Source organism: Onychomys torridus, chromosome 18 (genome assembly GCF_903995425.1).
Source record: "Onychomys torridus chromosome 18, mOncTor1.1, whole genome shotgun sequence".
NCBI lineage: Eukaryota > Metazoa > Chordata > Mammalia > Rodentia > Cricetidae > Onychomys > Onychomys torridus.
Window position 1 is genome coordinate 59,396,880 of NC_050460.1, and position 27,393 is coordinate 59,424,272.

At 50.6% G+C, this 27,393-nt stretch overlaps 1 protein-coding gene across 2 annotated transcripts in view; it reads right to left on the reverse strand.

The window, feature by feature from the left end:
• Trpm2 (transient receptor potential cation channel subfamily M member 2) overlaps window positions 1-26,342 on the reverse strand; it is a 48,830-nt gene extending 22,488 nt beyond the window's left edge. The window contains exons 1-15 of one of the 2 annotated variants that reach the window (XM_036167345.1): window positions 25,493-26,342; window positions 24,658-24,746; window positions 16,733-16,901; window positions 14,271-14,451; window positions 12,857-13,023; window positions 11,280-11,460; window positions 9,927-9,988; window positions 9,030-9,230; window positions 7,627-7,729; window positions 4,761-4,882; window positions 4,220-4,573; window positions 3,141-3,278; window positions 2,234-2,363; window positions 1,869-2,014; window positions 937-1,049 (exon numbers count right to left, since the gene is read on the reverse strand). In XM_036167345.1, coding sequence (XP_036023238.1) covers window positions 937-1,049; window positions 1,869-2,014; window positions 2,234-2,363; window positions 3,141-3,278; window positions 4,220-4,573; window positions 4,761-4,882; window positions 7,627-7,729; window positions 9,030-9,230; window positions 9,927-9,988; window positions 11,280-11,460; window positions 12,857-13,023; window positions 14,271-14,451; window positions 16,733-16,901; window positions 24,658-24,746; window positions 25,493-25,651 — 2,315 coding nt within the window. In that variant the 5' untranslated portion in view covers window positions 25,652-26,342. Of the gene's footprint in view, window positions 1-936; window positions 1,050-1,868; window positions 2,015-2,233; window positions 2,364-3,140; window positions 3,279-4,219; window positions 4,574-4,760; window positions 4,883-7,626; window positions 7,730-9,029; window positions 9,231-9,926; window positions 9,989-11,279; window positions 11,461-12,856; window positions 13,024-14,270; window positions 14,452-16,732; window positions 16,902-24,657; window positions 24,747-25,492 lie in introns of those variants that run through there. The other variant, XM_036167346.1, reaches the window with a different exon arrangement.
• Between the last annotated feature and the right edge of the window lie 1,051 nt (window positions 26,343-27,393).

The window sequence follows — 27,393 nt, forward strand, 5'->3', positions numbered from 1 at the left end:
ACAGGCCAGCAAGGCAGCCTTGGCACTAAAGACCCCAAACTTTGCACAGCCCCAAAAGGCCGGGAAGCAAGTCTCCGTACGTTTCGCTGAACTGTGACCATCACAGCTCCTGTCGAGGACCGAGGCCTGGCTGTATGCCCAACCTGGGTTAGGTCCCCTGTGCATCAGCTCTTAGCCAGAGTTCTCAAGCCTCAGGTGCCCCCACAAATGGGGACCAACTGCCATTACTGTCATAAAGGTCAGACTAACAGCGTGGCCAAGTCCCCACGTGGACGTGCTCTGATATGCAGCTTCTTGTCACAGCTGCTACTGGAAACACATGTGCAGCTCTGTCCCCCTCAGGGAAGGGCAGGCATTACAAATGTCACATGGCAATGTCCATGACCTCTGGAAGGATGTGAGATTGACATCTGGTCCTCCTGGGTCTGTGCAGGGTGGGAGTCCAGAAAGGAGGGCGGACTAAAACAGCTTTAGCACCTGATCTGCTCCTCCATTTCCCCGAGGACACATCCCCAACAGTCAGGGCACGAGAGGGTGACAGAGCATGTGAACTATGGCTGTGAGAGGGCTTGCCACCGGCCACCTGGCCTGGAGTTTGGCATCTGCCCCTGAGGACCCAGAGATGCCAGGGAACCCAAAGATGCCATCTAGCAAAAATAGAAATGACATCTTAACAAGAGCCCAAGTGAAACACAGCCAGACCTGGTCTTCAATCCTCCACCCAGTCCAGCTGCAGCACCAAGGGTGCCCTATCCACCCCATGCTCCCTGTTGCCATGGAGCTGAGGCTAAGAGACAGGCTCGTCAGCACCTCCAGCCTCCAGTATACAGTAGAAAACTCAGGGCGTGTAAGAGTCTGACCCAAGGTGGTACTGAGGCCTGGTGGTGCCCCCTCTACTTCCTGCACATTCTGGGGGCCCAGACCCCTCCCCCTCACCTGAAGGAGATGAGGCCGGTGAAGAGCAGTGGGAAGGCCAGCATGCACAGGATGACCTGCCACAGGCTGTTATCCACGCAGAGCTGGCCCCACCACACCTTGGTCAGGAAGGCCTGTGGGACAGGGTGGTCTCAGGGCAGCAGGCACCCAGCAGCCTGACCCCCACCCAAGCCCCCAGCCGCCCACGGATGAGTGCTAGTCACACACCCCTAATCACTGTGCTCTCTGAACCCCTAGCCACAGGTGGCCAGCATGACAGGCACAGCAGTCAGCAGGCAGAACAATCAGGGTTTTGGGTGTCTGGAGCCAGGCCATGGTGTATGATAAGTAGTGAATAAGCGGGGCTTACCACATGGGGCTTTGACTTTCCCCCTGCCTGCCATCCCTCCTCCAGCTTCAGGACCCCCAATCTTTGCAAAGACCTGAGGCCATGCAGTCCCAGGCTGTCATAAGCAGACCCTTTTTGCCATCATGGGGCAGGGCTTGATCCCTCCCTGGGTATCCCCAGGCTCTGCACATCCCAGGACACATGGAGTTCCATGGGCGTGGTAACAGCACAAGGCTGTGCTCCAAGAATACCCAAGTAATAAAGGAGTATGTTCCACAGTCCCTAATGTTCCATGAAGGCCACACTATACACCCTGTACTTCCTGAGCCCCACCCCCAGATGACATAGGCTCTTGGAAAATAATCTGGGGACCACCTGACATTTGAGCATTGGCCTCCATGCCTACCAGCCCCTTCCTTCGCTGTGTACCAGTTTCCCCATCCCCAAACCAGGAGGCAAGTGCCTGTGTGTCAGCCTATGTCTAGGTACTAGGCACTATCCCAGGCATCAAAGAGCCACGCTGCCAGCAACAGCCATGTCATCAGAGGCAGGGCTGTGCCCCCCCTGGGCACCTGATTCCGGACGTGGGCCCTCGGGGAGTCACCTGGATGCCTCCATGAGACACGAATTTCATGTCCTTGGCCTCTAGGGCCAGCTGCAGGCAGGTGGCCTTCCCCCAGGCCTCTGACACACGGACAAGAAGCTTCTGAGCTCTCTCCTCATCCTTCCGGTAACACTCAGTGAAGACACCTGAGCAAGGGGAGAAGAAATGGCGCCCGAGACGATCAGAGAGCCAGCCCTTCGGCTGCAAAGGTCCCCTCAGCAAAGGCAGGATATAGGGTAAGACTAACACATAGGGACTGTCCTGAAACATCTAGGTCATGGACAAGGACTCTAGGTAACAGCATCGGAGCTGACATACAGAGATGGAGACCCTGGTGACAGTGCAGGTGGCCCCAGGGGACTTACCTATAGCTCTGTGCTCAAACTCATCTGCCAGTGCCAGCATCTCCTCCGAGCTGTCTGTGTCTTCCTCCTCCTTGGACAGCTCCTTCAGGATCTTGCTGCAGGCCAGTGCTGCAGCAATACAGTCCTGGCTCTGGGACACAGGGGCACTGTGAGGACCTGGGGGACTACTAGGTTTACCCACCCTGTACCTAGAACCTATGATCATGAACAGAAATGCTTAAGATGTGAAGTTTTGAGGGCCCTGTCCATATTAACAACCTAGTCATCCATATTAACACATAAGCACTCCGATGGCGGCCTCTTGTACTGAACCATGGGTACTATGTGCTTATCTCCCTAACAGAGATAATGAACAGATAGGAGCTGGCAAGATCTGGGCAGGTCACAGAGAACAACACTGTCCACATCCTCAGGCCCGGAAGTAACCACAACAGCTTGCTTAGAAGGCCTTTATCTTTCCTTCCTTTTTTTCTTATTTTTTTAAATGTCAGTTTTTATTTATATTTTTTAAGATTTATTTATTTATTTATTATGAATAGTGTTCTGCCTACATGTATGTCTGCACACCAGAAGAGCACCAGATCTCATTACAAATGGTTGTGAGCCACCATGTGTTTGCTGGGGATTAAACTCGGGTCTTCTGGAAGAGCAGCCAGTGCTCTTAACTTCTGAGCCATTTCTTCAGCCCTTCTTTTTTTCTTTTAAGAATTATTCTCAAAAATAAAAATAAAAATTATTCTCCCACCAAAGTTTTTATTCCCCGCCACGGGGTGTTCCAAGCCTCCCTAGGTTAGAGATCTTACTACCCCACACAACCATAAACTGTTATTTGCTACAGGAAGTGAGCCCCTGACTCAGATCACCAGTCTAGACATCCTCATGTCTGCAACTAAGCCGATTCTGGTACCTGAGCCCAGATGATGCCTGCCAGCTCCTGGCGGTTCTGGATGATGGCCCAAATGAGAAGGTCTCGGACTGGGTCGATAGTGAAGGTAACATGGTCTGTTGATCGCTTATAGAGGGACCGAAGGCTCACTCCTTGTACCTGTAGGCAGAGGACAGTCCATGCCCCAGAGTCCCCAGCGTCAGAACCCTAAGGTAGTGAGCAATGTGTGTCCTGCCTTGTGCGGTCATGGAGAGATGGCACATTTCACTCTTGGGAACTCAATTAAATGATTCAATGGGGGCTGAGGAAATGGCTCAGCAGGAAAGGGCTTGCCACACAAGCCTGAAGACCTAAGTTCGGATCCCCACCACTGACATTAAAGGAAAAAAGATGTACCCTGGAACTGAGTCAAAATAAAGCCTTCCTCCCAAAAGATGTTTTCTGGCAGGTATTTACTCTCAGTGAGGAGAAAAGTAACTACTGTAGACATTTCTGGAAGTAATGAAGCCAAAATGAGATTATTGGAGGGGGGGTTTCTCTTTCCCACTTTTCTTCTCATGTAAAGACTCAGCAAGAGCCCCCACCTGCAGGACAGGGAGAGGGCCTCAGCAGCAACCAGCCCTGTCACTGTCCTCAGACTTCCAGGACTGTGAAACAATGAGTTGCTATTATCTAAGCCCTGGATCTGCAGGGTTTCACACGGCCCATGCCTTCCAGGACAGAGCGCAGAGCCCATTGCTTTGGCATTATTTATTTGTTTGGTCAATTGGTTTTGGTTTTCTCTCTCTCTCTTTTCTTTCCCTCTTTCTTTCTTGGTGACTATCTCACTACATAGCCCAGGTTGACCTTGCACTCTTCATCATCTACCTCAACCTCCTGAAAGCTGAAATTATAAGCATGCACACACACACACACACACACACACACACACACACACACACATTTAGCAATTCCTTTTCTAATGAATGTAAGAGCTCATAACACAGCTGAGAACACAGCGGTCACCCACCAAGGAGCCAGGCATTGCACATCACCAGCATGACACTACACCTGGACACCAGCAACCACAAGACACTAGCACCCACATTACCAATACTCACATTGAGCTTGATGTGTGGCATGGGCAGTGAGAGCCGTGGCCGGTCACTGTACCGGGGCCGGGGGTACAGCAGCTGTGTGGAATCCCCCAGGAGCTCGCGCAGCACCTGGGCCACGTGGTGCATGTGCAGCCGGGGTGCAGCAGGTGCACAGGCCAGGCGCTCATGCTCTTCGGCCAGCACCTTCTGCAGCTTGCTGTGGAAGAGGCAGGATGGCTCCAGGTTCTCGTACAGGCAGAGCAGAGTGTCCCATGTGACGAACTCCTTCAGCCGCACCCCGTTCTCCAGAAAGAGCCTCACAAACTCGGGTTTGTTGGAGATGAGGGCAGCTGTCATCATGGGGTGCAGATCTGCAGGCTAAGAGGGAGCAATGACCATCACATTAGGTCAGCACCTCCTAGAACTCTGAGCTCAGAACCCTAGAAGGAGCTGTTGTGATATCTCTCCTGAAGGACGGAATCCACCGTGGCCATCTATTCCCAAGGCGGAGCTAGAGCCCTGCAGACACACCACACATACACATACACACACACAGACCCCTTACCTTCCACTGCCATTCATCAGTGAAGATCTCACTTCGAGCAATGTCCACACGGTTCCATGCTACCGCCAGCTTCAGCTGATGGTCCCAGTTCTCATGGCCAAAGTGGTCTTGGCTTCGAGAGGCTGTGGGTGACAGTGTGTGTCAGGTGCCTCTCCATGAGGCTTGGTGTGGGACCCAGGAGTTGGTTGGGGAATTCTAGTTCCCTTAATGATTTAAAGTGATAACTCAGAGCTTAGTGCTGACACCCTCCCTGAGACACCCACCTTGTTTTTTGTTTTTTGGTTTTTTTTGTTTTGTTTTTTGTTTTTGTTTGTTTGTTTGTTTGTTTGTTTTGCCAGAGCTGAGGACCAAACCCAGGGCCTTGCACTTGCTAGGAAAGTGCTCTGCCACTGAGCTAAATCCCCAACCCTGAGACACCCGCTTTATAAAGCACTTTTCATTCATTGTTAGACTCAGAGAATCTCAGGGGTTTGGTCATCACTTTAGTTTACCCCATCTTCCCACCCTGGGCCATCTCCCAGCCATGCCCTCTGTGACAGGGGAGCCACAGCATAAGGGGGGAAAGTCACAGTGAAAGAAGATAAAGGGGTCTAAAAAGCATTTATTTATACTAACATGCAAAGCAGAATTCCAAAAGGCCACACACACACACACACACACACACACACACACACACACACATACACGCCACCTTTTTCTCTGTTCTAACTTTTCATCTGCAGCAGCCATACCACCCAGATTCCCAGGATCACATATCAGCCAAGCATTCTTAAGTTAAGTTCACCCTCTGCTTTAACTGTGTGTGTGTGTGTGTGTGTGTGTGTGTGTGTGTGTGTGTGTGTGAGAGAGAGAGAGAGAGAGAGAGAGAGAGAGAGAGAGAGAGAGAGAGAGAGAGATGTGTGTTGGAGATCAGAACCCGGGTCCCAATGGCTGCCCATAGTTTCTACTCAGAGAAGAAGAGAAACAAAACAACTTTGGTCTCTCCCTCACACCACACAGTGGGGTCCTGCTGAAGAGGCGGGCTGGGTGTGTAAAGTGACGTCAGTGACTATTTGCAACCTTGGGACAGGCAGAGTTCTGAGCCAGGACACAGAAAACACAAACCACAAAGAGAACGCTGATAAACCACTGTTCTTCAAAGCTGCCTTAACAAAATGTTGCCGCAACCCACGAACCAAGGGCAGACTTGCCACTTCACATGTCTGACAGAGGACAGCAGAATGAACGAGGGACACTTACAGGCCAGAAACAGCCAGACAAACAGCCAGATAAGAGTGGTCAAAAGATACTTCACCAAGGAGCAGAGAAAATGACGACAGAGGCCACGAAACACGCCCCATGCCACAGGAAATACAGCAGGAAAAATATACTGAAACCACACGGAGACGCTACATCATGAACAGGCTGGTCCCCAGCCCCCGTTATGTAGCAGTTTCCTTCAGCTGAAACCTTTCTTCCTAGAGGGAAACTCTGTAAGACTCGGGAAGTCCCTGAAACTCACCAGATTCACAAGGCCCAATACTCCCCAGGGTTATGTAAACAGTAAGGAGCACTGAGGTACCCATGCAGCTGCCTGCAGGTGGTACAGATTGCTCCAGGGATGCAGCTTTCCTGAGTCCTCACCCATGCCAGAGTGAGCTTTCAGTGATGATGGCCCTGCCTTTGTGTCATCCATGCTCCTGTAAGTAGCTTCTCACCCACACTCCTCTAAGTAACATCAATAAACTCACTGGTTCGCCAAGTTGGAGTTTGGTGGCAGTGCTGCTTTGATCTGCCATTGGTTCCCTCTCTGAGGTGAGCAGATGTTTGTAGGAATAGTGTCACACAAACTCCCTTCCCAGAGCCTTCCCTGGCCCCTCCTCAGCCCCATCTCCAGCCCTGGCACCTGTGGCTCCACCTCTTTTTCTACACTTATCTACTGTAAATCCCTCTTGTAAGTGGAGTTTGCTCCAGTGATGTTTTGCAAGCTATCTTGCAGGCTCTCCAAGTTAATCCTGAACATATGAGACAAACCAGCCTGGCCTTGAACTTGGCAGTGAATCTCTTGCCTCGGGCTCTGAAACTCTGGGATTACACTCATGAGCCAGGAAAGCTAGCTTAGAATATAAGTAATTGTTAGTGTCTTAACCTCTTATGTAATGAAGAAAACAAACACTGCAATTATAAACCACTGTTACAATTATACAAGTGTTCACAATTGCCCATACATTTGCCTGTTTGAGATTTTTTTTTAAAGATTTATTTATTCATTATGTATACAGTGCTCTGCATGCACACATCCCTGCAGGCCAGAAGAGGGTGCCAGATCTCATTACAGATGGTTGTGAGCCACCATGTGGTTGCTGGGAATTGAACTCAGGACCTTTGGAAGAGCAACCAGTGCTCTTAACCTCTGAGCCATCTCTCCAGCCCTGTTTGAGATTTTTATTCCTTTTTACGGCATTTTTTCAATTCACCCTGCTGGCTCCCTTGAGCATTTCTTTAACTTGGGTCTAGTGGTTTCAAGTTCCCTATACTTTTATTTATCTGAGACTACTTTAATTTCTCCCCCACTTTACAGCCCTCTGCCTTCTAATCTCTAATTAGAAATCTACACATTATCTTACTGAGGCTGCCCTGTAAGGGATAAGCCACCTCTCCTTGCTGTTCTCAAGATTCATGGTCTTCGAAAAGCTTGACTGTAATGGGATTGGTATGGGTTCCTCTGAGTTCACCTTACTGGGAATTGGCTGTTTCTTAGATGACAGAGTGTACAGAGGCATGGCTACCGGCGCAGCTACCCTCTGTCCAGCATCTGACAGCTCGTTCATCGTGAGCACACATGTCCTGGTTTCTCCCTTCTTTTTTCCCCTGCTCATAGCCTCACCTTTCAGTAAAGCTTGCAGAATGGCCACATCCACATCCTGTTGCCCATCCTTCCCTTCCCGGAAGATCGTCAGCAGCTGCCGCCTCCGGACGATGTCTTGGATCTGTAGCAAATGGTTGTCAGTGAGATTCGGGGTTAAGGTATTCTGCCTCCTTGAAGGACAAAAGAGATTTGGGATCCCAACAAGGAACCACCCAGTCTGTGCAGGCTCCACTAGTAAGGGCATTTGCCACCAAGACTGATGGCATGACTTCGATCTCCAAGGACCCATATGGTAGAAGAAAGAACTGACTCGAACAAGATGTCCTCTGACCTCCATGATGAGTGTGTGCATGAGTGTACACACACACACACACACACACACACACACAAATGTAACAAAAATACTTTTGGCAAAAAGAGATTAAATTCAGTTCTCTGAATTGCCTGAATAATTTATAATGTTGCTGAGAAAAGACTCCCAGCCTGCCCAACAGCTTACAGCACACCGGATAGGAAATCAAAGGACTTTGGGAAGGAGGAGGGGGAACGGGAGGGGATGAGAAGCTCACCAAATCTTATGTTGTTTCCCTACCAGATAATCTCACAGAGCATCCACACTAAACAGGGGCACTCTGAGTCCCTGGCAAATTTAAAATGAGGTCTCCATGCTTCTCTGAGCTGCCCAGTCAGAGAACTCCTTATTCTCCATGGTCCAGCCATAGCCCAAGCCCCTCCATGAGTCACAGTCCAGTGTGGCTAGCTCCATTGTGTTCCTTTGGCCTGTGGCTGGTGGGACCTAAATTCAGCTGAGCCAAAGCTAGCACTGCTCACACTCACCCCGGGATGCTCACACACTGTGTAAACTCTAAGGGTGAGCTCTGAGTTTCGGGACCAAAGGTGCAGATACTCACGACCCACTTTGCAGAGCTCATCAAGGCACCACCCCAAAACCCAGCTGTAGGACCAGGGAATGGGCCCTTCTGAGGCTGCTCCATTAGTGTTCTTATGAGGAGACAAGGCTGGATCACATACTGCCATTCACTGCTGTAGCCGGTAAGCTCTGCTGCCAGCATCCCAGCCAAGGCCCCTCCTGTGCTCTACAGTGCTTCCTGACCCGCCCCAAGCACCACACCCCTCCAGTCCAATATGCCCTGGGTCCCAGAACAACACTCTCAAGCTCTGAGATGTCCCAGCCCAACCCTGGCATTCTGTAATCGAGTTCAAACCTCAACTCTCCTTTAGAGTTTTGTCCTATGCTTCAACCTCCCAGTGCCCAACTAGGAGGCCCCTGCCTATCCTGGAGCCCAGAGCTCCCCACCATCTGAAAATTCAATTGTGCACCCAGTCTGACCCATTTCAGGACCCTGGAGTCCTGGTCTGTCTGGGAGTCGGCCTGGTGACCGTAAACTTATGTGTCTCACTTTTTTGGTCCATTCCACGATCCTGTTTTCGGTGAAAGTCTCAAACATCTCCTGGAAGAAGATACTGAGCTTCTGCTGTATCAGGGAGATGGTGATCTCAGAGACGGGCAGAGTGGCCACCTGGGCGATGACGTCAGCCACTCGGCCGGAGCCCTCCACTATCACACAGGGTGTGCCATTGGTGATGGCATTGTAGATGGTCTGCAAAGTCAGAACCAAGTGTGAGCTGGCCAGAGTCCTCACCCAGCTCTGACACTTTTGAAATTCAGTGGCAGCTAAGGCTGCAAGTCACTTGCTGCTAGAGTGAGCCTATAAAGCTGGAACTTTCCAGAAGGCCTCACTGGTTTAATGCACTCCACTCTTCAAGAGACAAAAGAGCTGTTGCTGACACACAAGGAGTGTGCCACTGATACACCTGACTCAGGCTTGTCACTCAATACCCAATACCACTGTAACAAAAGGGTTCATGGCACAGTCATTAACCAGACCCACTCACAGGGATGCTATGTAGACCCAGAATGACCAAAGCCTAGGGGATACCAGGACCATGAGGAAAACCCCAGACTTTAGCTCCAGTAGCTGGACTGCAGCTGGGGCCTGTACTCTGAGAGCAGTGCCTGGCCTTCTGGAGAGGCTCTGTGAAGAGAGAGCCAGCAACGCCACTGTGACCTGGGCCAAAGCCAAGCCACCTCTCCCACGTGAGGGTCTACCCATTAGGTGTCTCCTCTCTCACCTAGAAACATCCCTGTCCTGTGGTAGATTGCCTCCCCTCCACATCCTGAGGACAGCATGCCATGTGTATTCCTAGTGATGGCACCAGATTTTAGTAAAAGTATCCACCAGCCTTTCCTCCACAGCAGGGCCTGAGCCCTATGATGGACAGCAGCTAGTACTCACGTGCAGAGTGCCAGGGCCGCCCTCCAACACCACGCAAACAATGGGGATCTTGATGGCCACACCTAGGCAGACATGGAGCCCATGTGAAGCCTCAGTGGGGGAAGCACAGACCTACTATTTGAGGCCGCTTCCTCCACCCAACCAACTTCACCCTAGTCACGTGGGGAAGCACCAGCCGGGCCGAGTGGTAGATAATGGGCAGCTGCTAAAGGTGAAGGATGATGGCTTGTGGACAAGTTGTTCATGCACCATAAAAGAGCAAACCCAAGACCTCCTGGCCATTTGCTCCACCCCATCCCTGACCATTCTCCATGCCCCTGCCCCTCCCCCTGCCCACTCACCCTACCCCTGACCTATCCCTGCGCCTACCACATCCCTACTCTTGGACCCAACTACGCACCCCATCCTGCCACCTGCATCCCAACACATCCTGATTGAATTCCTGTACAGAAGGGACAAGAACAGAACCCCATCTTCTCTACCCAGGGGACCACTCTAGCCAGCCCTTGTCTGCTGTTCTTTGTATGTTACCTCAAAATCCAAGCTAGCCCAAGGAACCTCTAGGAGGGGACTGAACCATCAGCACAGGCTGGGGTAGGGCACAGATCATGAGTCTTCTCCCCTTCTATCCAACCCATCAGAAGGCAGGGGAAATGGAGATAATATGAGGACTCCCTTCCCCTGGGCAGCAAAGCCCACCCAGTGCCAACAAGGGTCCCTGCCTTCATACACCTCACCCTGGGTTCTCCTAGTTAAAAACAGTGCTCTCCCAGTGTGGTGCCTAAACAGGGAATAGATTCCCCCCTCCACCCCCCGGAACTTAATGGGCATGCAAGCTCTGCACCATCCAGATCCAAGGGAGGTGATTTTAGGGTGGGGGTGATCAGCCCCACTAAGGACCCTGGTTCAGGAAGCACAGAGAAGCTTGAAATATGCTACCCAGAGTCATCCCAAGCAGCTCAGGTGCTAGGCTGGAGTCCTCCCTGCTCCCTGTGCCCTTTCCTCACCTCACACACTAGGTGCTCCACCTCCCCACAAGCAACTGAGATCAAGCTGTGAGTTCTGGCTGACATCTCTTCTCATTTCCCAGTCTGAAACTGTCTCTAGTTGAAAATGTAGGCTGTTCAATTAACTGACAGAAAACAGACAAGCCTTCACTGACACCCTACCACTGATTAAGGTAAGAGAAGACAGGTCCTCATGAGGAAGCAGACAGGGATCCAGGAAATGAATACAGGTGTGTTGCAATCTCACCTCCACATACAATACAGGCCATGGCCAGCTGTGGCTCTGACACAGGGCCAGCCTCAGTTACTTCTGCCCCCAAATGCCCTCAGATACATGTGCATTTACCTCCTCTTTCCTTTGTTTGCTCTGATATGAACTTCTCCAGCTTTGTCCTCAGGGGAATCTCCACACCATACTGCCCATGGGTCCCATCATCCACCAGGATGAAGTGGGAGTGATTGCTGTCTAGGCAGGTCAGATTCCCTTGGCCTTCCTCATCCAGCATGTACTCAGCGGGGAAGGCTCCCTGTGGATAACCAGGGGAGACTCACACAGGTTGGTAAAAAAAAAAAAAAAAAAAAAAAAAAAAAAAAAAAAAGTCATACCTGTATTCTGGAAATGGGAGGGTCTAATGGCTTGGATAATGACACCCCCCCGCCCAGCGATACCAAGTCCTAAGACCAAAAACTCTGCTGGTGACCCCTTATTTGGAGAAAGAGCCTTTGCAGCTCCGATGTTAAGGATCTAAACAAGAGAAAATTGACCTGAATGATCTGGATGGAGCCCCCAGGAACTTCCAGAAGCACCAGAAGTTAAAAGAGCAGGAAAGGTCCTCATGAGAGCCCCAGAATAGTGTTTAACCTCGTTGCCATTGTGGCCGAGTGATATGGCCTTCATGCTGTGGGAGAGCAACGTCTACCTGTAGATGGATAACTTAGTTGCTTTCTGCCACCAGTTTGTAGCACCCCAGAGAAACGAACCTTCTGGACCAGACACCTTCTCCACTGTCCACAGAGAATGAAACAATGTAACAACAGCTCTCAGCTCGGAATTCCCCTGGTCTCCCTTAACCTCAGTCTTACACCATAGAAAGGATGTGCAAAACAGAACAGTTGGTCCATCCTGCCCGGGGAGACAGTCTATGATTCAGACACAAAAGAAAGACCAAGACTTCCTTAGAGCAATGCTGCCTGACAAAGGACCACTGAGACAGGGAGACTGCACACTGGGCCAGGTATTCTCTTGTCAGCAGTGACAAGAAACTTTCTCTAGTCACAGACTCTATTGTCCCCAGATTTCCCTGACTGTGAATGAAATGTCCATGTCCTCATTAGGACAGATCCAGTGTGTCCTTAGAAAAACCCCACTTAGTGAACCAAGTTATCTAACTCAAGTCTCCATTCTTAAGCAGCTGCTGAGCCAAGCTCTGGGTGTAGCATTAAAGTGCAGCCCAACTTGCTGCTGACTGCCAGAAACCATGGCTCTGTGGAATTCCAGGCTGGAGGCCTCTGAGCATAGAGGTTCAAAGCTAAAAGCTCAGGCTTTGTGGTCAGATGGCTGGCTCAGTCCTACCCCAATGCTTGCTTGGCTGTGTGGTCCTGGTTGGTCACTCACTCCCTTTCATTGAAGTCTATTTCTCATCAAAGCAACTCTTGGGATGTACCTCCACCTGGTAATAATCAGCATGTGGATCCCTCCTGTGATCTTAAGTCTGTCCATGTTAGCTGCCCACCCTGCTCACTGTGTCCAAGGCATTACATTACCTAAGTCAGACCTGGGCCCTGCAGCACCACCTCCCTCCCCCAACACTCATGCCGACACCTACCATGCTCCCTACAGTCTTTGTAAAGAGTCAGACTCCTCACCCTCTGTTCCCAGCCTTCCTCCTCTGACCCAGGGCTCACTCTGGAGTGGCTACTCACCGTGGGATGGATCAGCCCCTCTCGGTTGTGGATGGTGCCCCACGTGGCTACACCAATGGTGATGACTTCTCCTTCTTTGCAACTGCTGCTCAGGCTGAAGTCCCGTACTGCCTCACCCACCTGCTTCATCACACCCGTGTGGGACCCCCCAGTTATGATCCAGGCCCCTGGGGAAAGAGACAGGCCATGTCTCTAGGCTCCAATGTGCATCTTGTCAAGTCAATAATGACACCCAGAGTCCCACTGTGCTCCTGACATGGGACCTCATCATCAGACTCTCAAGTACATTGTCAGATATGCCTCTAAAGCAGGATTAAGGAAGAGACACTATATTATGACAGCAGCTTCCTGATGCCATTCTGGGACTTGAGCTCCCCACATTACAAAAATGACAATGGAAAAGACCCCATCTTCTCTCTGCAGGCCTCTCCTGGCCCTCTGCCTTCTCTCTGTCCCAGGCTGAGGAGGACAAAGGGTCTGAATCTCCTATTTCAGGACCTGCAGCTTTCCACTTTCCTCTCAGTGTTTGAGACCCGAGAGTGGGAGATGATGTCCATGTTCCCCATCCCTTGGCCCTACTCCTAACCAATGACCGTACATCTACAGCCACATGGCTTACCACAGTCCCCGGTATCCCCTACAGGGGACACTCTTTCTGTCAACCCCACCCTCAGGGCTGCACTGCACACTGGCCAGTGAAAGAATGCCAGGGCTGAGTGTGAACTAGTTCTACCTAAAGAGCAGCAAGTGACAAGTGGGTTCTGCTCGTCCTGCCTGACCTCTAAAGAGAGGGCATGTGGGCAGAGCTCTCATTCCTGCTACATGAGCCAAGTCCCATCTGCTATTGTTTGGGTGGTGAGTTCACTGCACAGTGCTGGCCAGACCTCTGAAATCAGTGCCTCAAAGACACATGTGATGTGGACGTTAAAATAAAATAAAACCTAGGGTCTGGAGAGAGAGCTCAGTAGTAGTTAAGAGTACTGGCTGCTCTTCTAGAGAACCTAAGTTCTGTTTTTTGCATCCATGTTAGAAGGCTCACAACCACCTATATCTCCAGCTCCGGGGGATCTAATGTCATCTTCTGTCTTCTACAGGCATCTGAGCACATGTGGCATACAGAGAGGGGGGGGGGGGTAATAGAGGCACTAAGTAAAAATAAATCTTTTTAAAATAACTCTAGCACATTAGCACATAGCAGTGGTATGCGACTATAATCATCATGGAAATAAATAGTGTGAGCTGAGAAGCAACTGGGCATCAAGAGAAGTGCTGTCTATAGACCCAAGGAATCTGGCCCAGGCCAGGATGTGAACTCAGCTATCCCCAAGAGTTTTCCAGTACCCATGATGCTGATCCCCAAAGATCCCCTTCACCCTCCTTGTACTCAAGGCCTGGGCAGGACCTCAGCACTCACCTGTAGTTTGGGCCACCTTGACCAGACCTCTCCGGAAGATGCTCTTCAGCCTCAGCTTCATGTTAAAGTTCTTGGCCCCACCGGTCACTGAGATGAGGAGGTTGGGGACATCCAGGCCCCAGTGCTGGGTCATGAGTTGGTAGATGACACTGGAGGGCGTGTCCTGGGAGACTCGGATATACTGCAGGGGAATCATGGGCTGGTGAGGGGACCTTGCAGGAGACACAGTGAGGAAACCTCACCAGGCACAAGGACACCCTGCAGAGGACAGTGAGGGCATCCTGCAGGGCAAGGGAACTGAGCAGGGGACAGAAAGAGAACACTGCAGGGGCTAGTGAGGATGCCCTGCAGGAGACAGTGAAGGAACCCTGAGAGAATGGCTTCACCCTTCACATTCAACACAGAGTGGGCTCACCTGTGCCCTGCCTGCTCAGCCTGGGGCTGGACACCTTGACTTCACACCCAGGAAGAAAAGTAGCCAGCAAAGCAGAGTTAAGTCATGGGTTGTAAGAAGAAAGAGGAGGTGAGGCCCAGAAGAGAGGCCCAAGTACAGGGGCTCCCTAGGTAAAACCAGACTATTCTTTACAAAGCCCCTAGGCCCAGCTCCCCCTCCCATACTTCCTCTTTCCTCATCCCCTCTGCTTAGGGGGCACCTCAGACTGCCCCCCACAAACACCCTCCATATGCCACCCCCTGCACTGGCTCCTCCATATGGTTTGACCTCCATCCCATCTGTTTCCTGGTCTCCTCACACTCCCACCTGTCTCTGGGTTTACTGGGCTTGGCCCTGCTCTGTGTACACATTGTCTGCCCCTGGGAAGGGTGAGGGGAGGGGAGGTGGGAGGTGGCGGCCCCTTGGCTTCAGACTCCAGAACACCTTAAGCTCATGCTGGATGTTATGTGTGCGTGAGTGTATGCGTGCGGGTGTGTGTGTGTGTGTGTGTGTGTGTGTGTGTGTGTGTGTGCACATGTACACATCTGGGATAGAATCCAGAGACCCATATATGCCAGGCAAGCACTGCAGCCACATCCCATGGAGGACTTTTCCACTCTGGTTAAATCAACTGTCTAAGGAGCTCCAACTTGACTAGGATCCACCGGAGGGACCCTAATGGGTGGGATGATGGACCGCACAAAATCCAAAGGGACATTAAGGTGTCTCCAGAGCAAACAGGACACAGCATATCAACGAAGAATGCCAATTGATACCACGGTGGCTGCTGCCTGTCAGCCCTCACAGCAGCTGTTCTCACAGGGAGGAGCAGGAGTCCAGGACCACCCTCTCATGGACTTGCTCTTGGACTGTAAACCACATGACGTCCAGAAGGAAAGGAGCTATGGGCTCACATGGGGGGTGCTCTAGTTTGAACATGAAATGCTCCCCCCATAGGTTCATGTGTTTGAACATCTGATCTCCAGTTGGAGGTTCTGAGATGCTGTGGAACCTTTAGGTGGTAGCGTCTCTCTGGAGGAAGTGTTTGCTGGTCGCTGGGGAGCAGGACTTAGTGGTGGTAGCCCGACTTCCCTTGTTGTCTCTCTCTAGCTCATCTATGTCTTAACCCACCAGGATGCAGCCAGCAGCTTCAGCCCTTCTGCCACCCCACAGCTTCAAGCACCTGGAACTCCATCATGTCTTCTCAACCACAATGGACTGTATCTCTTCAAACTGTAGGCCAGAATAAATCCTTCCTCTAGAAACTGCCTTTTGTCACGGGACAAGAAAGTAGCACAGTGGGGGACATACACTCTCAGGAGGGGATTCACTGAGATCAGGACATACCTTATGGTTCTCAAAGAATGTCTCACTCACTGGTAGAACAGCAGTACTGTCCCCTACCATTAATTGTCCCCTGGCTTAGGACTGTCCCTGTCACTGCCCTTGGAGAAGCAGCTGGAGCCAGGAGGTTGTCAGGTTAAGAACCCGGACTGGGGATCAGCTGGTTTCACACCCACCATAGCTCTGCCTATCATAGCTTTGAGCAAGAGGTGAGACCTCCCCATGCCTCTCTTCCTGACCTGAGGTCAGGTGACGGGACCTCCTCCTTCACCTGTGTCTGCATCTCCAGGGTACAGCCTCCTGCAATGGCTCCTGCCTCTGCTTCCCACACTGGGTTCCTCTCTCTCCCCTCCCTTCCAGAGACCTCACCACCACTCACAAGCCAATCACATCTGTGCTAGGTCCTGAGTTCTCCTCATTCCTCTAGACCCAGACAGACAGTCGATCCTTCAGAATGAGCTCATGCCTCCCTCAGGAAGCCTTGTACTCCTCCCTCTGCTCACAAGCCTCTTGTTTGCCTGAAGAGTGCACACCACCCCATGCCGTTCCTCAGTGTAGACTGGGTTCCAGGCAGCTAGACACCTACTCTCATTCTCCCCCACCCCCCACCCCGCACCCGCTTCAGGAAATCTGCTACAGTGTCACAGGGGCCAACATGGCGAAGAGTGAGCGTAACAGAACCCACCTTCCCTGCTTTCTGGCTCAGGCCTGTGAACACGATGTCGCCAAAGGCGTCTGTAGGCATCTCATGGACATGCTTCTTCGGGTCCCATTCCTTGCCCTGAAAAGTGTGAGGCTTGATGGCCACCTCCAAGTGCTGCTCATGGGTGTAACCACATTCACACACTACTTTCCTGTGAAGATACCAAGGTTATCATGGGAATGGAATACCTCTGATGCTCTTTCTACTGGGACATCAGGGGGACCAGAGGAGAGCCAGGACATTCATCCCACTCAGCAGGTGACAAGACATCTATCTGCCTGAGTGTCAAGGGGACCATGTGGGCAGTGAGTATGAGGCACCGTCGCCCTCCCAGCCAGACAGCATCAGTCAAGAACTAAACAGAGATAGCCAGTGAGCTTGGACTTTGAACTTTTCCCCTGTGGCAATAATGAGATTCTGCCTCTCCCTCCCTCAGAGCCAGGACCCATCTAAAACTCAAAAGCCAGAAAAATCACAAGTCATGTCCTAAGCAGCTAGGACAGACACCCACACCAGGATGGTACAGGTGTGGGGACCATCCGGGGAGGATTTTACAGCAACCAGGTTAAAAATGCTTTTACAAGTGACTAAAAACACCCTGAATCCAAACTGCAGCTTCTAGAAAGACAGAGTAAGGCAACTGGAAATCTCAGCAAAAGCTAAGGACTGAGGAAGAGAAAATAAACCAAAATAGAAATGCATAGACACAGAGCCACAGGGGACCAGCAGGGTCCCAGAAAAAAGAGAAAAGCCAAGCCAGCAAAGCCATGTAAAGAAATAATGCCCTATTTCCTGTTGACCCACCCCTGGCCAGCCAGGCTACATCTCTATGGATCAAAATGCCAAAGACCTGCATGGAGTGACCATAGGACTCAAAGCATTTGAGCTCCAAAGTGGTACAAAGAAGTGCTTCTCATTTGTATTACTAAAGCAAGTAAAACACGAGGTGATGTTTACAATCAGCTTAAGAAAATACAAGCACAGCGAGCTAATACACCCACTACAATGTCTTTTCATCTTTGGTTCTATGAAAAGAGCCAAGAATATTCCTTCCAGGCCTTTGCCTTCCCCACAGAGATAATGTGGACACGCCACGGGGATTCCCTTCATGTCTTTGTTTTGAAGTGCATTCACTTATCATGGATCATGCAATCCTTTCTAGAAGGCCACCTGGTGGGAAGAACATTCTGCGTGCTGCCCCATCCGTAGTTCAGAGTAAGTTCACAGTTTTCTTACACAGGCTCTCACACCTTCCCGTGTTTGCTTTCAAAATAAACAAACACGTAAATAACTAAACCTACAGATCCGAGAATCTGAGTGAGTGATGAACAGCCCAAACCCAGAGAGACACGTGCTAAGAGATGACATCATCAAACTTCCAAAACCAAAGAAGAAAATAAGCTGGAGAGCAGTGAGGCTGATTTCTCTCCCTTGTTTTTGTTGTGGTACTAATCTGTACGAGTGCTTTGCCTGCATGTGTGCCTGGTGCCCGACTAGGCTAGAAGACAGCATCACATTCCCTGGAACTGGAGAGAGAAACAGAGATGAGCCACTATGGGGGACCTGGGAATTGAACCCTGGTACTTTGAAAGAGCATCCAGTGCTCTTCATCACTGAGCCATCTACTAGCCTCATAGAGATCCGCCTGCCTCTGCCTCCGTGCTGGGATTAAAGGCGTGTGTCACCACTGCCCAGCTTAAAAACAACACACTTCTTATCAGACGCCATGGGCTGAAAGATTAAAACGTACAACCCAGACTTCTACAACCAGCACATCTGTCCTTTGAGAATGAGGTCGAGGGATGCTGTTAGCTGAACTACCGTTAAGGAGACTTGTCAACAGCAGGTCAAGTTCAGAGAACGGCTAAGGGGGGTGGGGGTGGGCCTCGGGTGGCAGGTGCTTCCTTGCATGCTCAAAGGTCTGGGTTCAGTCACCAGCAAGGCGTGAACCAGGCATGGTGGTGCACCCCTGTGACCCAAGTATTCAGGAGGTGGAGCTAGAAGCAAGAAGATTCAAGGTCCCCTTCAGCTACATAGGGAGTTCAAGGCCAACCTGTTTTTTAAAAATGACAAAAGAAATTATCTAGCCAGAAGTGGAAGGGCAAAGGAAGGCATTCTGAATATCAGAGAGGAAGATGAAACAATAGAAAGTAAAAATGTGAGTAAATATATCTCATTTCTCTTAAATTGTTTGGTTTGGTTTGGTTTTTTGTTTGTTTTTTGGTTTTGTGGTGTGTTTTTTGGGGTTTTTTGTTTGTTTGTTTGTTTGTTTGTTTGTTTTGGTTTTTCGAGACAGGGTTTCTCTGTGTAGTTTTGGTGCCTGGCCTGGATCTTGCTCTGTAGACCAGGCTGGCCTTGAACTCCCAGAGATCCGCCTGGCTCTGCCTTGTGAGTGCTGGGATTAAAGGCGTGTGCCACCACTGCCCAGCTTCCTCTTAAGTTTTTAAAATGATGTTTGATGTTTAAACTGGGTCAAACATGGTATTCTAAACAACTGGAAGTGAGGAGCGGTTAAAGGAGGCATTTCTACAGTCCACTGAAACTCAGCATATCAACACTCTGGGATTGTGACACACTTTGTTACGTAACCTCAATAACCACAGCAGCCACCAAGGAGCTGAACTGAAATGGAAAGAAAACAGAAAACAAAAACAAAATGGCAGATTGAAGACCCCCAACGCAGCAATCACATTAAATAATATTAAGGTCGGGCAATGGTGGTGCACACCTGTAATTCCACCACTTGGAGGCAGAGGCAGGTGGATCTCTGTGAGTTTGAGGCCAGCCTGGTCTACAGAGCTAGTCCAGGACAGGCTCCAAAGCTATAGAGAAACCCCGTCTCGAAAAACCTAATAATTATAATAATAATAATAATAATAATAATAATAATAATAATAAATGTAAGTGATTCAACTTACCTGTTGAAAAACAGAGACTACACCAGGCACAGTGGCGCATACCTGGTGTCCCAGCACTTGGAAGGCAGAGGTCTGTGAGTCTGAGGCCAGCCTGTTCTACAGAGAGAGGTAGAAAGACAGACAGACAGGTGGGATTAAAAAACAAAACAAATGCCGGGCGGTGGTGGCGCACGCCTGTAATCCCCGCACTCAGGAGGCAGAGGCAGGCGGATCTCTGTGAGTTCGAGGCCAGCCTGGGCTACCAAGTGAGTTCCAGGAGAGGCGCAAAGCTACACAGAGAAACCCTGTCTCGAAAAACCAAAAAAAAAAAAAAAAAAAAACAAAAAAACAAAAAACTAACAAAAAACAAGACCTGGCTATTATATGAAGTCTCACCTCACATATACAATTAGAGACTTGCTCAGCAAAAGAGTCGAAGCAGGTGCATGAATGGCCCTCAAAGCTGTGTGTCCAAAAGCACAGGCCCCACTGCATGGTGCCATCCGTGTGACACAGACCTGGAGGCATATGACTCCATTCATGTGACTTTCTCCAAATAACAAATTTATAGAAAATTTATATGAAGATTGGAGTGTTGGTAGCTGGAGGGGAAGAAAGGGTGTGGGGGGATGGTCCATGGGGGAAGTGCAGGGCCGTCTCTGCATGCCTCCTGTGTGAGTGATGACTCATGCCCCATGTGAAAGCAGAGTGCACTCTGACCAAGGCTGACCTCTCAGTTTTTTTTTTTTTTCGTTTTTTGTTTTTTGGGGGTTTTTTTTGTTGTTGTTTTTTGTTTGTTTTGTTTTTGTTTGTTTGTTTGTTTTGTTTTTTTGGTTTTTTTTGGGTTTTTTTTGTTTTTTTTTTTTTTTTGTTTTTCGAGACAGGGTTTCTCTGTGTAGCTTTGCGCCTCTCCTGGAACTCACTTGGTAGCCCAGGCTGGCCTCGAACTCACAGAGATCCGCCTGCCTCTGCCTCCCGAGTGCTGGGATTAAAGGCGTGTGCCACCAACGCCCGGCCAACCTCTCAGTTTTGATACAGCATCACTGTTATACAGAGCAGAGCTCCTGGGACCAGGGGGCCCTGGCATATCACTCCTTTAAATCTGTAATTATTTCCAAATTAGAAGTTGAACACATACAATAGAAGCCCAGTACAAAAGAGAAGAGGCAAGCATAATATACTGAGCCCTACAAAAGATGAGGTACAGCGGAGGCCAAGGATATATCTAAACCAGATGGACTCTGACCCCTACAAGCAGGAGAAGATGGCTGGGTCGGCAGAGGCAACCGTATCTTCCCGCCATGGCTGCTGCCGAGTTTGGGAGTTTCCGTCTCAATTTCTCCATCGTTATCATGAGGGGTTACATTCCCTGCTCCACTCTGAAAAATCATACAGACCCCTGAAAGAGACTCCAGGTACTTTTGGAATTTTTTGTTTGGTTGTTTGGTTTGGTTTGGTTTGGGTTTTGGTTATTTGAGACAGGGTTTCTCCATGTAATTTTGGTGCCTGTCCTGCATCTCGCTCTGTAGACCAGGCTGGCCTTGAACTCACAGAATCCACCTGCCTCTGCCTGAGTGCTGGGATTAAAGGCGTGTGCCACCACCACAGCCTGCTTGCAGGAATCTTAAGGAACACTTTCGTGGTCTCCCTTTGTGGCTGGGATTAGGGTGAAGGCAGGGGCATGCCCTTGAGATAAGACATGGCTGTTGTATCTTGGTCTGGTGGTAGCAAGGATCCCACTAGGTAATACCACGCTGTCTCCCTTCTCTCTTCTCTTTGGCGAAATGAGCTTTTACCCTCCCCCCCCAAGGTGTTCTCCATCCTGGCCCAGAACATAAAGCTGGGCTCTGACAGACGACCTAGAAATTCAGCAACTAGACACTCTCGGCCTATTTGGGCGTAAACAAGAATAACATACAGAGAGGAAGGGAGAGCTCTTGGGAGATATCCAAATGCTTCAGAGTCCCTCTCCCAGATGGGATGATCCTGGCCTCACTCAGCACTCATACTTTAATGCTGAAGACCCTCCCAAGCCCACTTCAACCTCTGTACTCTATGGTGAGGCTGCAGGGTGGGAAAGAAGTAATGTGCCCACAGAGAGAGGGAAATGTTCAGAAACCTGGGGGAACGTCTGGTCTGGGGTGGCAACAGTTCAAAGGGACATGAGACACACCCATGCTGAGCTGAGGGTGGCCACTGGTACTGGGGGACTAAGAAGCCAGGGGATGGAGTCAGGCAGTGAAGGTTCCAGGCCTGACAGGAGAAAGCGGGAAAGGACGTTCCTAAAGCGATTGGTGGCTGTGTTGGTGACTTCGCTCCTAAGCTCTGTCCTGATAGGCAAGATGCTGGCCGCTTGCTCTGCTCCTCTGCCTACACCATGGGCAATAATAGAGCAGAGGCATGCTCTCAGCCAACTGTCCTTGGCTCCAGGGACAGGCGCAGAGGGAAGATGCAAGACAGATGCCTGTCCCCCACCCACCCAGCACCATGGACAGCCTGCCTTCCACCTGGAGGCTGGGAACAGGACCCCTACCCACCAGGCCTATCCTGCTGCTACCATGTGACACTTGCCGAATGCTGGTGTTCCTTCTGGTTTACAACTAAGTGGCCATGTAACTGTCAGTACATACAGGCTCTGTGATGGTTTAGATGAGAATGATCCCCATAGGCTCATGTATTTGAATACTTTGTTCCCAGGTGGTGGAACTGTTGGGGAAGGATTAGGAGGTGTGGCATTGTTAAAAGAGGTGTGTCATTGGGGGTGGGCTTTTTGAAGTTTCAAAATCCCACACCCCTTCTCTCTCTCTCTCTCTCTCTCTCTCTCTCTCTCTCTCTCTCTCTCTCTCTCTCTGTCTCTCTTTTTTTCTGTCTCTGTCTCTCTCTCTCTCTCTCTCAAACTCTGTCTGTCTGTCTGTCTCTGTCTCTCTCTCTCTCTCCCTGTGTCATGGTTGTTGTCTCCACATATAATCTCCCAGGTACTGCTCCAGTGGCATGCCTGCCGGCCTGCTGCCATGCTCCCCACCATGATGATCATGCACTTACTCTCTGGAACTGTAATCAAGCCCCCAGTTAAATGTGTGTGTGTGTGTGTGTGTGTGTGTGTGTGTATACACATACACATGTATTGCCTTGATCACGGTATCTCTTCATGGAAATAGAACAGTAGCTAAGGCTCTCTGGCTTCTAAGGCAGAAGCCCCAGCATAGGCACCTGGAGAAGGCACTTTCACAGCCATGACCCTCCACTTTAAGCACAATCCTGTAGAGCTCCCAACTCTCAGTGAGCATGTGGGGTGGCCTTGGGGACTCCCAAGCTCACACCAACCACAATCAGTATTTACTCTCCCTCTAGGCCCTGCCTAGCCTCGGGGAGTGAGGCTGATTACCCAGTTTCTGAGCAAAGCCAGCATATGGGAGGCACACAGAAGCTGTGACTCATGTCCCTTTCCCTGGTCTCCTTGGGGCGTGACGAGGGCTGCTCTTCCCACAAGGCAGCCCTGGCCCCTTTCTGCGTTGGTTCCTCGGTGTCCATAGAGAATGGATTCTAGGCTCCACAGACGCGGACACCCTTCCCATGTGTCCTAGCATTTGCATAGAATGCATAGTCATTCTCGTACAAACCAGGAGTTACAGGGCAGATGCCACAGGAGCCATTGCATCGCTTAGAGGCTGACACAAAAAGAAGCCTGTGTGGTTTTTAGGAAAGACATGGGTTTGTTCTGTTATTTTTCACTTTGCTGAAAACTGATTGTCCCCTGGGTACAGTAGGGTTCCTGGCGTGAAGCTGTGAGCAACAGTGGTGGTGACCTCTCCCTCTAGGACCTATTTCATTATGACCCAGTAGCAATGACACTCTTCCCTGAAGAGAAACCAGGCCAGGGAATGGACCCAAAGCCTCCATGATCCTGGGTTTCCACTGACCACACCTGAAGAGCTCACAGGGCCCAGAGGCAACATGACGGCATCCTTCCCCACGCCCTTCAGAACAGAGGGGCCAGATGCCCGCTGTGTCCCTGGCCCAGGAAGTCATAAGGCCATTCAGCCTTGGTTGTAGCCCCAAAGGACCTGAGCAGTGAGCAGGAAAGCCAGCGCTAAGCCCCAGGCACAGCACAGCTATCAGTGGGAAGAAGAAAGACATGAGCGTGCTGCGGGGGAAGGCTATGTCCTGCACAGTTGGGAAATCCAGGAGGGCTACCCTGCAGAGGTGATACCTGCCATCGGCCTTGAGGAGGAAGTAGGAGTTCTCCAGGGGAAAAGGAAGAGAAGAAAGCAGGTTGAATAGAGGGCTACTAACATGAATCATCACCCAGTTCTGTCTCAGGGACCCCCACCTCAGAGAGCAGTATCTAAGGGTGCTGCATTTCTAGGAACAGGGATAGCCCCCCCATTTGCTCCATAGTCCCTCTGAATGGCCCAACTCACAGACAGTCCCATCTGGGGGACAGCAATATCCAGCTGCTTCGAGTGACCACTAATGCCTCCAACCTGGTCTTAGAGACCATATTCTCACAGTGGGCTAAGTGAAGGCAGAAAAGGCAGCCCAGAGACCTTGCAGCAGTGGGACCCTCTGACATGGCTTTTAAGGATATTTGGCCTGTGGACTTCCCCTAGGTCCCTACAGTTCCTGGATCCCTGACTCTGGAAACCAAGAAGCTCCAAAGACATGTAATGGAGCCCTGGCCCACCAGGCTTGATCTGAATGTTGCTCTGCACAGCCACATTTACTGGTCACTGGACAAGTCATCCAACTCTCTGCCACAGGCCAACCTATTTGCAAAGTACAATTCATGCCCCCAGAGGACTCTCAGGGACGTGAAGGAGATGGACTGGGCATGTTCCCCCAAGTGTCTCCTGAGATGAGATGGAGAGACTTGGGGATTCTCAGCCTGGCATGAACACCACATGCTCCTTTACTGGCCCTGGCTGAGGCCGCACAAGTGGGTCTGATCAGCCATTCACACTGTACCAAGAGGAATGGATCAGAGACCTTAGTCAAAACCATGCCACTTACCCTGCATCAGAGAGTTTGGAACTTTCCACAAAATACACACATTCCTTCTTCTTGATGTTTTCAGGAATCCATGAGCTGAGGTTTTCTTGCTGGGAGTAAAAAGAAGCATGTTGACATTGTGGAGCCACATACCCCCAGGTCTCCCTTAGACACCTGTCTGCTCCCTAACCAGCTTCCACTGAGGGACCCAAAGCTACCTCAAAACTTAAAAGCACCCTTGCTTGGGCTCTGGGTATGTACTCTGGAGACAGACATGAGACTATACAATTGTTTTTTCTGGAGATACTTTGTCCTCAGTACTTTATAGGTTATATGTCCACATTGCTTTCCTTGGGAATGGTATGATATGAAAAAAGCATCTAGGGTGAAAACCTGGTACCTGGCTTTGAAGACACCCTGCTGCCTGCCTGACCACATACTCAAGTGGAGTTTCAACATGATTACTCAAGGGCTTTCGGCGACACTGGCCTGGGACCTGAGGTGATGCCCCTGGACTCCACAGAAAGAGGAGCTAGAGTTATTGAAGAACAGGGTAAGAAAAGTGAGGGCTTCCATCATCTGGCAGGAAGCCTCTTGGTTCATCCAGCCATTTCCCACACAGTGAAGAAAGGGGAAACAGCTGTAGCAGGGCAATACTCAGTAAGCAATCTGGCTGGTGTTTTATCATTTATCAAAGAGAGCATTTCTGGGTTGGAGGCCCTGAGGTGGGCAGACCCAGGTAAGAGTACCCTATGGTCATTGACTGCCTTGACTAGCCCAGGGCGACCTAATCAATGGTACCCACTGGACTGCTTCTGTGGCCCGGGATAAGACAGGCCAGCCAGCGGGAGCCTACCTTCTCAACGAAGGGGGACAGAAGCCTCCTGCTCTTGTGAAGACTGCTATTGCTTCGCCGGAGATTGGGGACCATGCCCAGATCAGTGGCCCTCCTGGCCTCCACCCCAAAGCCCTCCTCTTGCTCAGAGACAGTTCTTCTCCGGTCTAAGGACTCCATCCTCCACAGTTCCAGATTCACTCCAGGAGCAAAGATCTCTGGATGCCTTCAGGGAAGTCTTTTCTCATTTGTGAGGCTAGGGGTTCTAGAAAAACACCCCAACAGAGAGGTACTGAAATGCATCTGAAAGAGGAAGACGAGGCTGTGGTTCTAAGGGGCACGCCCACCTATTTCCTCTGTGACGTCTGGATCTGTTTCCCCTGTGTCAGTCTGACCATCTCTCCAAGCTTCCAGAGTTCTATCACCTCGGACAGTCTACAAGCACACATGCATCTGAGGACCCTGGGAGCCCATCCCTAATGGTTGCAATCTCAGCTGTCTCCATAGCTCCGCCATTCACCAGCTCCCTGAATGAGCACCCAGACCAGTGAAGGGAGGCAAATTCCTGTGGCCACCACATGCCCTGGTGTGACCTATAGTTCTGCATCTCATGATTACAGAAATCAGTTGGCTTCTTTCATTTTCCAAAAGGAAAACGAAAACCTCTACTTCCCGTGAAGTAGGTTTCGGGAAGTACAGTAACGCTACATCGTGAGGTGCCAGCTGTTAACCATAGCCAGCCTGTTGGCGCAAACCCTTCCTCCCGGGCTCTGTTTTGCCGAGGCCACAAAAAGCTGCCAGTTTTCCTCAGTTAACAACTAAAGAAAATCCGTGGTGGCACACACCTTTAATCCCAGCACTAATCCCAGCACTTGGGAGGCAGAGGCAGGCAGATCTCTGAGTTCGAGGCCAACCTAGTCTACAAAGCTAGTTCTAGTACAGCCAGGGCTACACAGAAACCCTGTCTCAAAAAAAACAAAAACAAAAACAAAAAACCCACTAAGGAAAACAAAGGTATGCAGTCCTGCAGGGCTTCCCTGGACCTGAGATGTACCCCCTAATGCTGGCCTGTGGTGCTAATCGCCCTTCATTGGACTGCTCGAGCAGGCACAGAGGAGGAATTACCAAGGGGCAAAAACCAACCACACCCCTCAGCCTCTCCCTGCACTGAACATCACTTCTCAACACCAGGTCCTCAAGCTATTTCTCTGCCTAGTTGCTGGTCAACTCGCCCTCCTCGGGGCTCTCAGGGCTGAACTGTAGCTACAGTTGCTGGCTTCAGGCAGATGCTCTGACCCCTTGATCTGCCATCCTCTCCCCATCCCCACCCCACTCCACCCTCATTTTGTCCCCAGGCCTAACTCTTTGACAGAACCTGAGGGCTGTGAGCATGAGTACTGGGCAGCCTCTTGCATAGCTGTGAGTACGGGAGTGGCTTGTCCCTGTGTGACTTTTCAGAGCCTCGTCGTCTTGTATACTCAGTAGCCACCCACTTTGCCTCCCATCTACAGAGAAACAAAGGAGCCCAGGTGACAGAAGAGGACAGCAGACAGTGTGGAGAGACCTAGACTAGAGGCAGCTACCCTGAGATAGCCTACCCTCCACATGGCAGGAGTACAGTAGGCATAAGTACATGACAGGAGTGTCTGATGTCTTCTCCTGTCCTAAGGACTCCGAGGCATTTGAATCCAGATTCATATTCAGACAGCTGCTGTCTCAGCATGGCCACTGGGTCTCTGCAGATGTCCTGGAAATCCAGCTGCAAATGGCCCTGAGATGCCCACTCCCCTAGACCCATCACTGCCCTCAGGCCATACTGTGACCCTGGCTCAGCCTCTTTCCCTCTCCATCCTCTGCCCAAAAGGAGTAAAAGGTGCTCTGAGACCCAAGATCGACAATGACCTTACTCAGTCCGTCTAGCC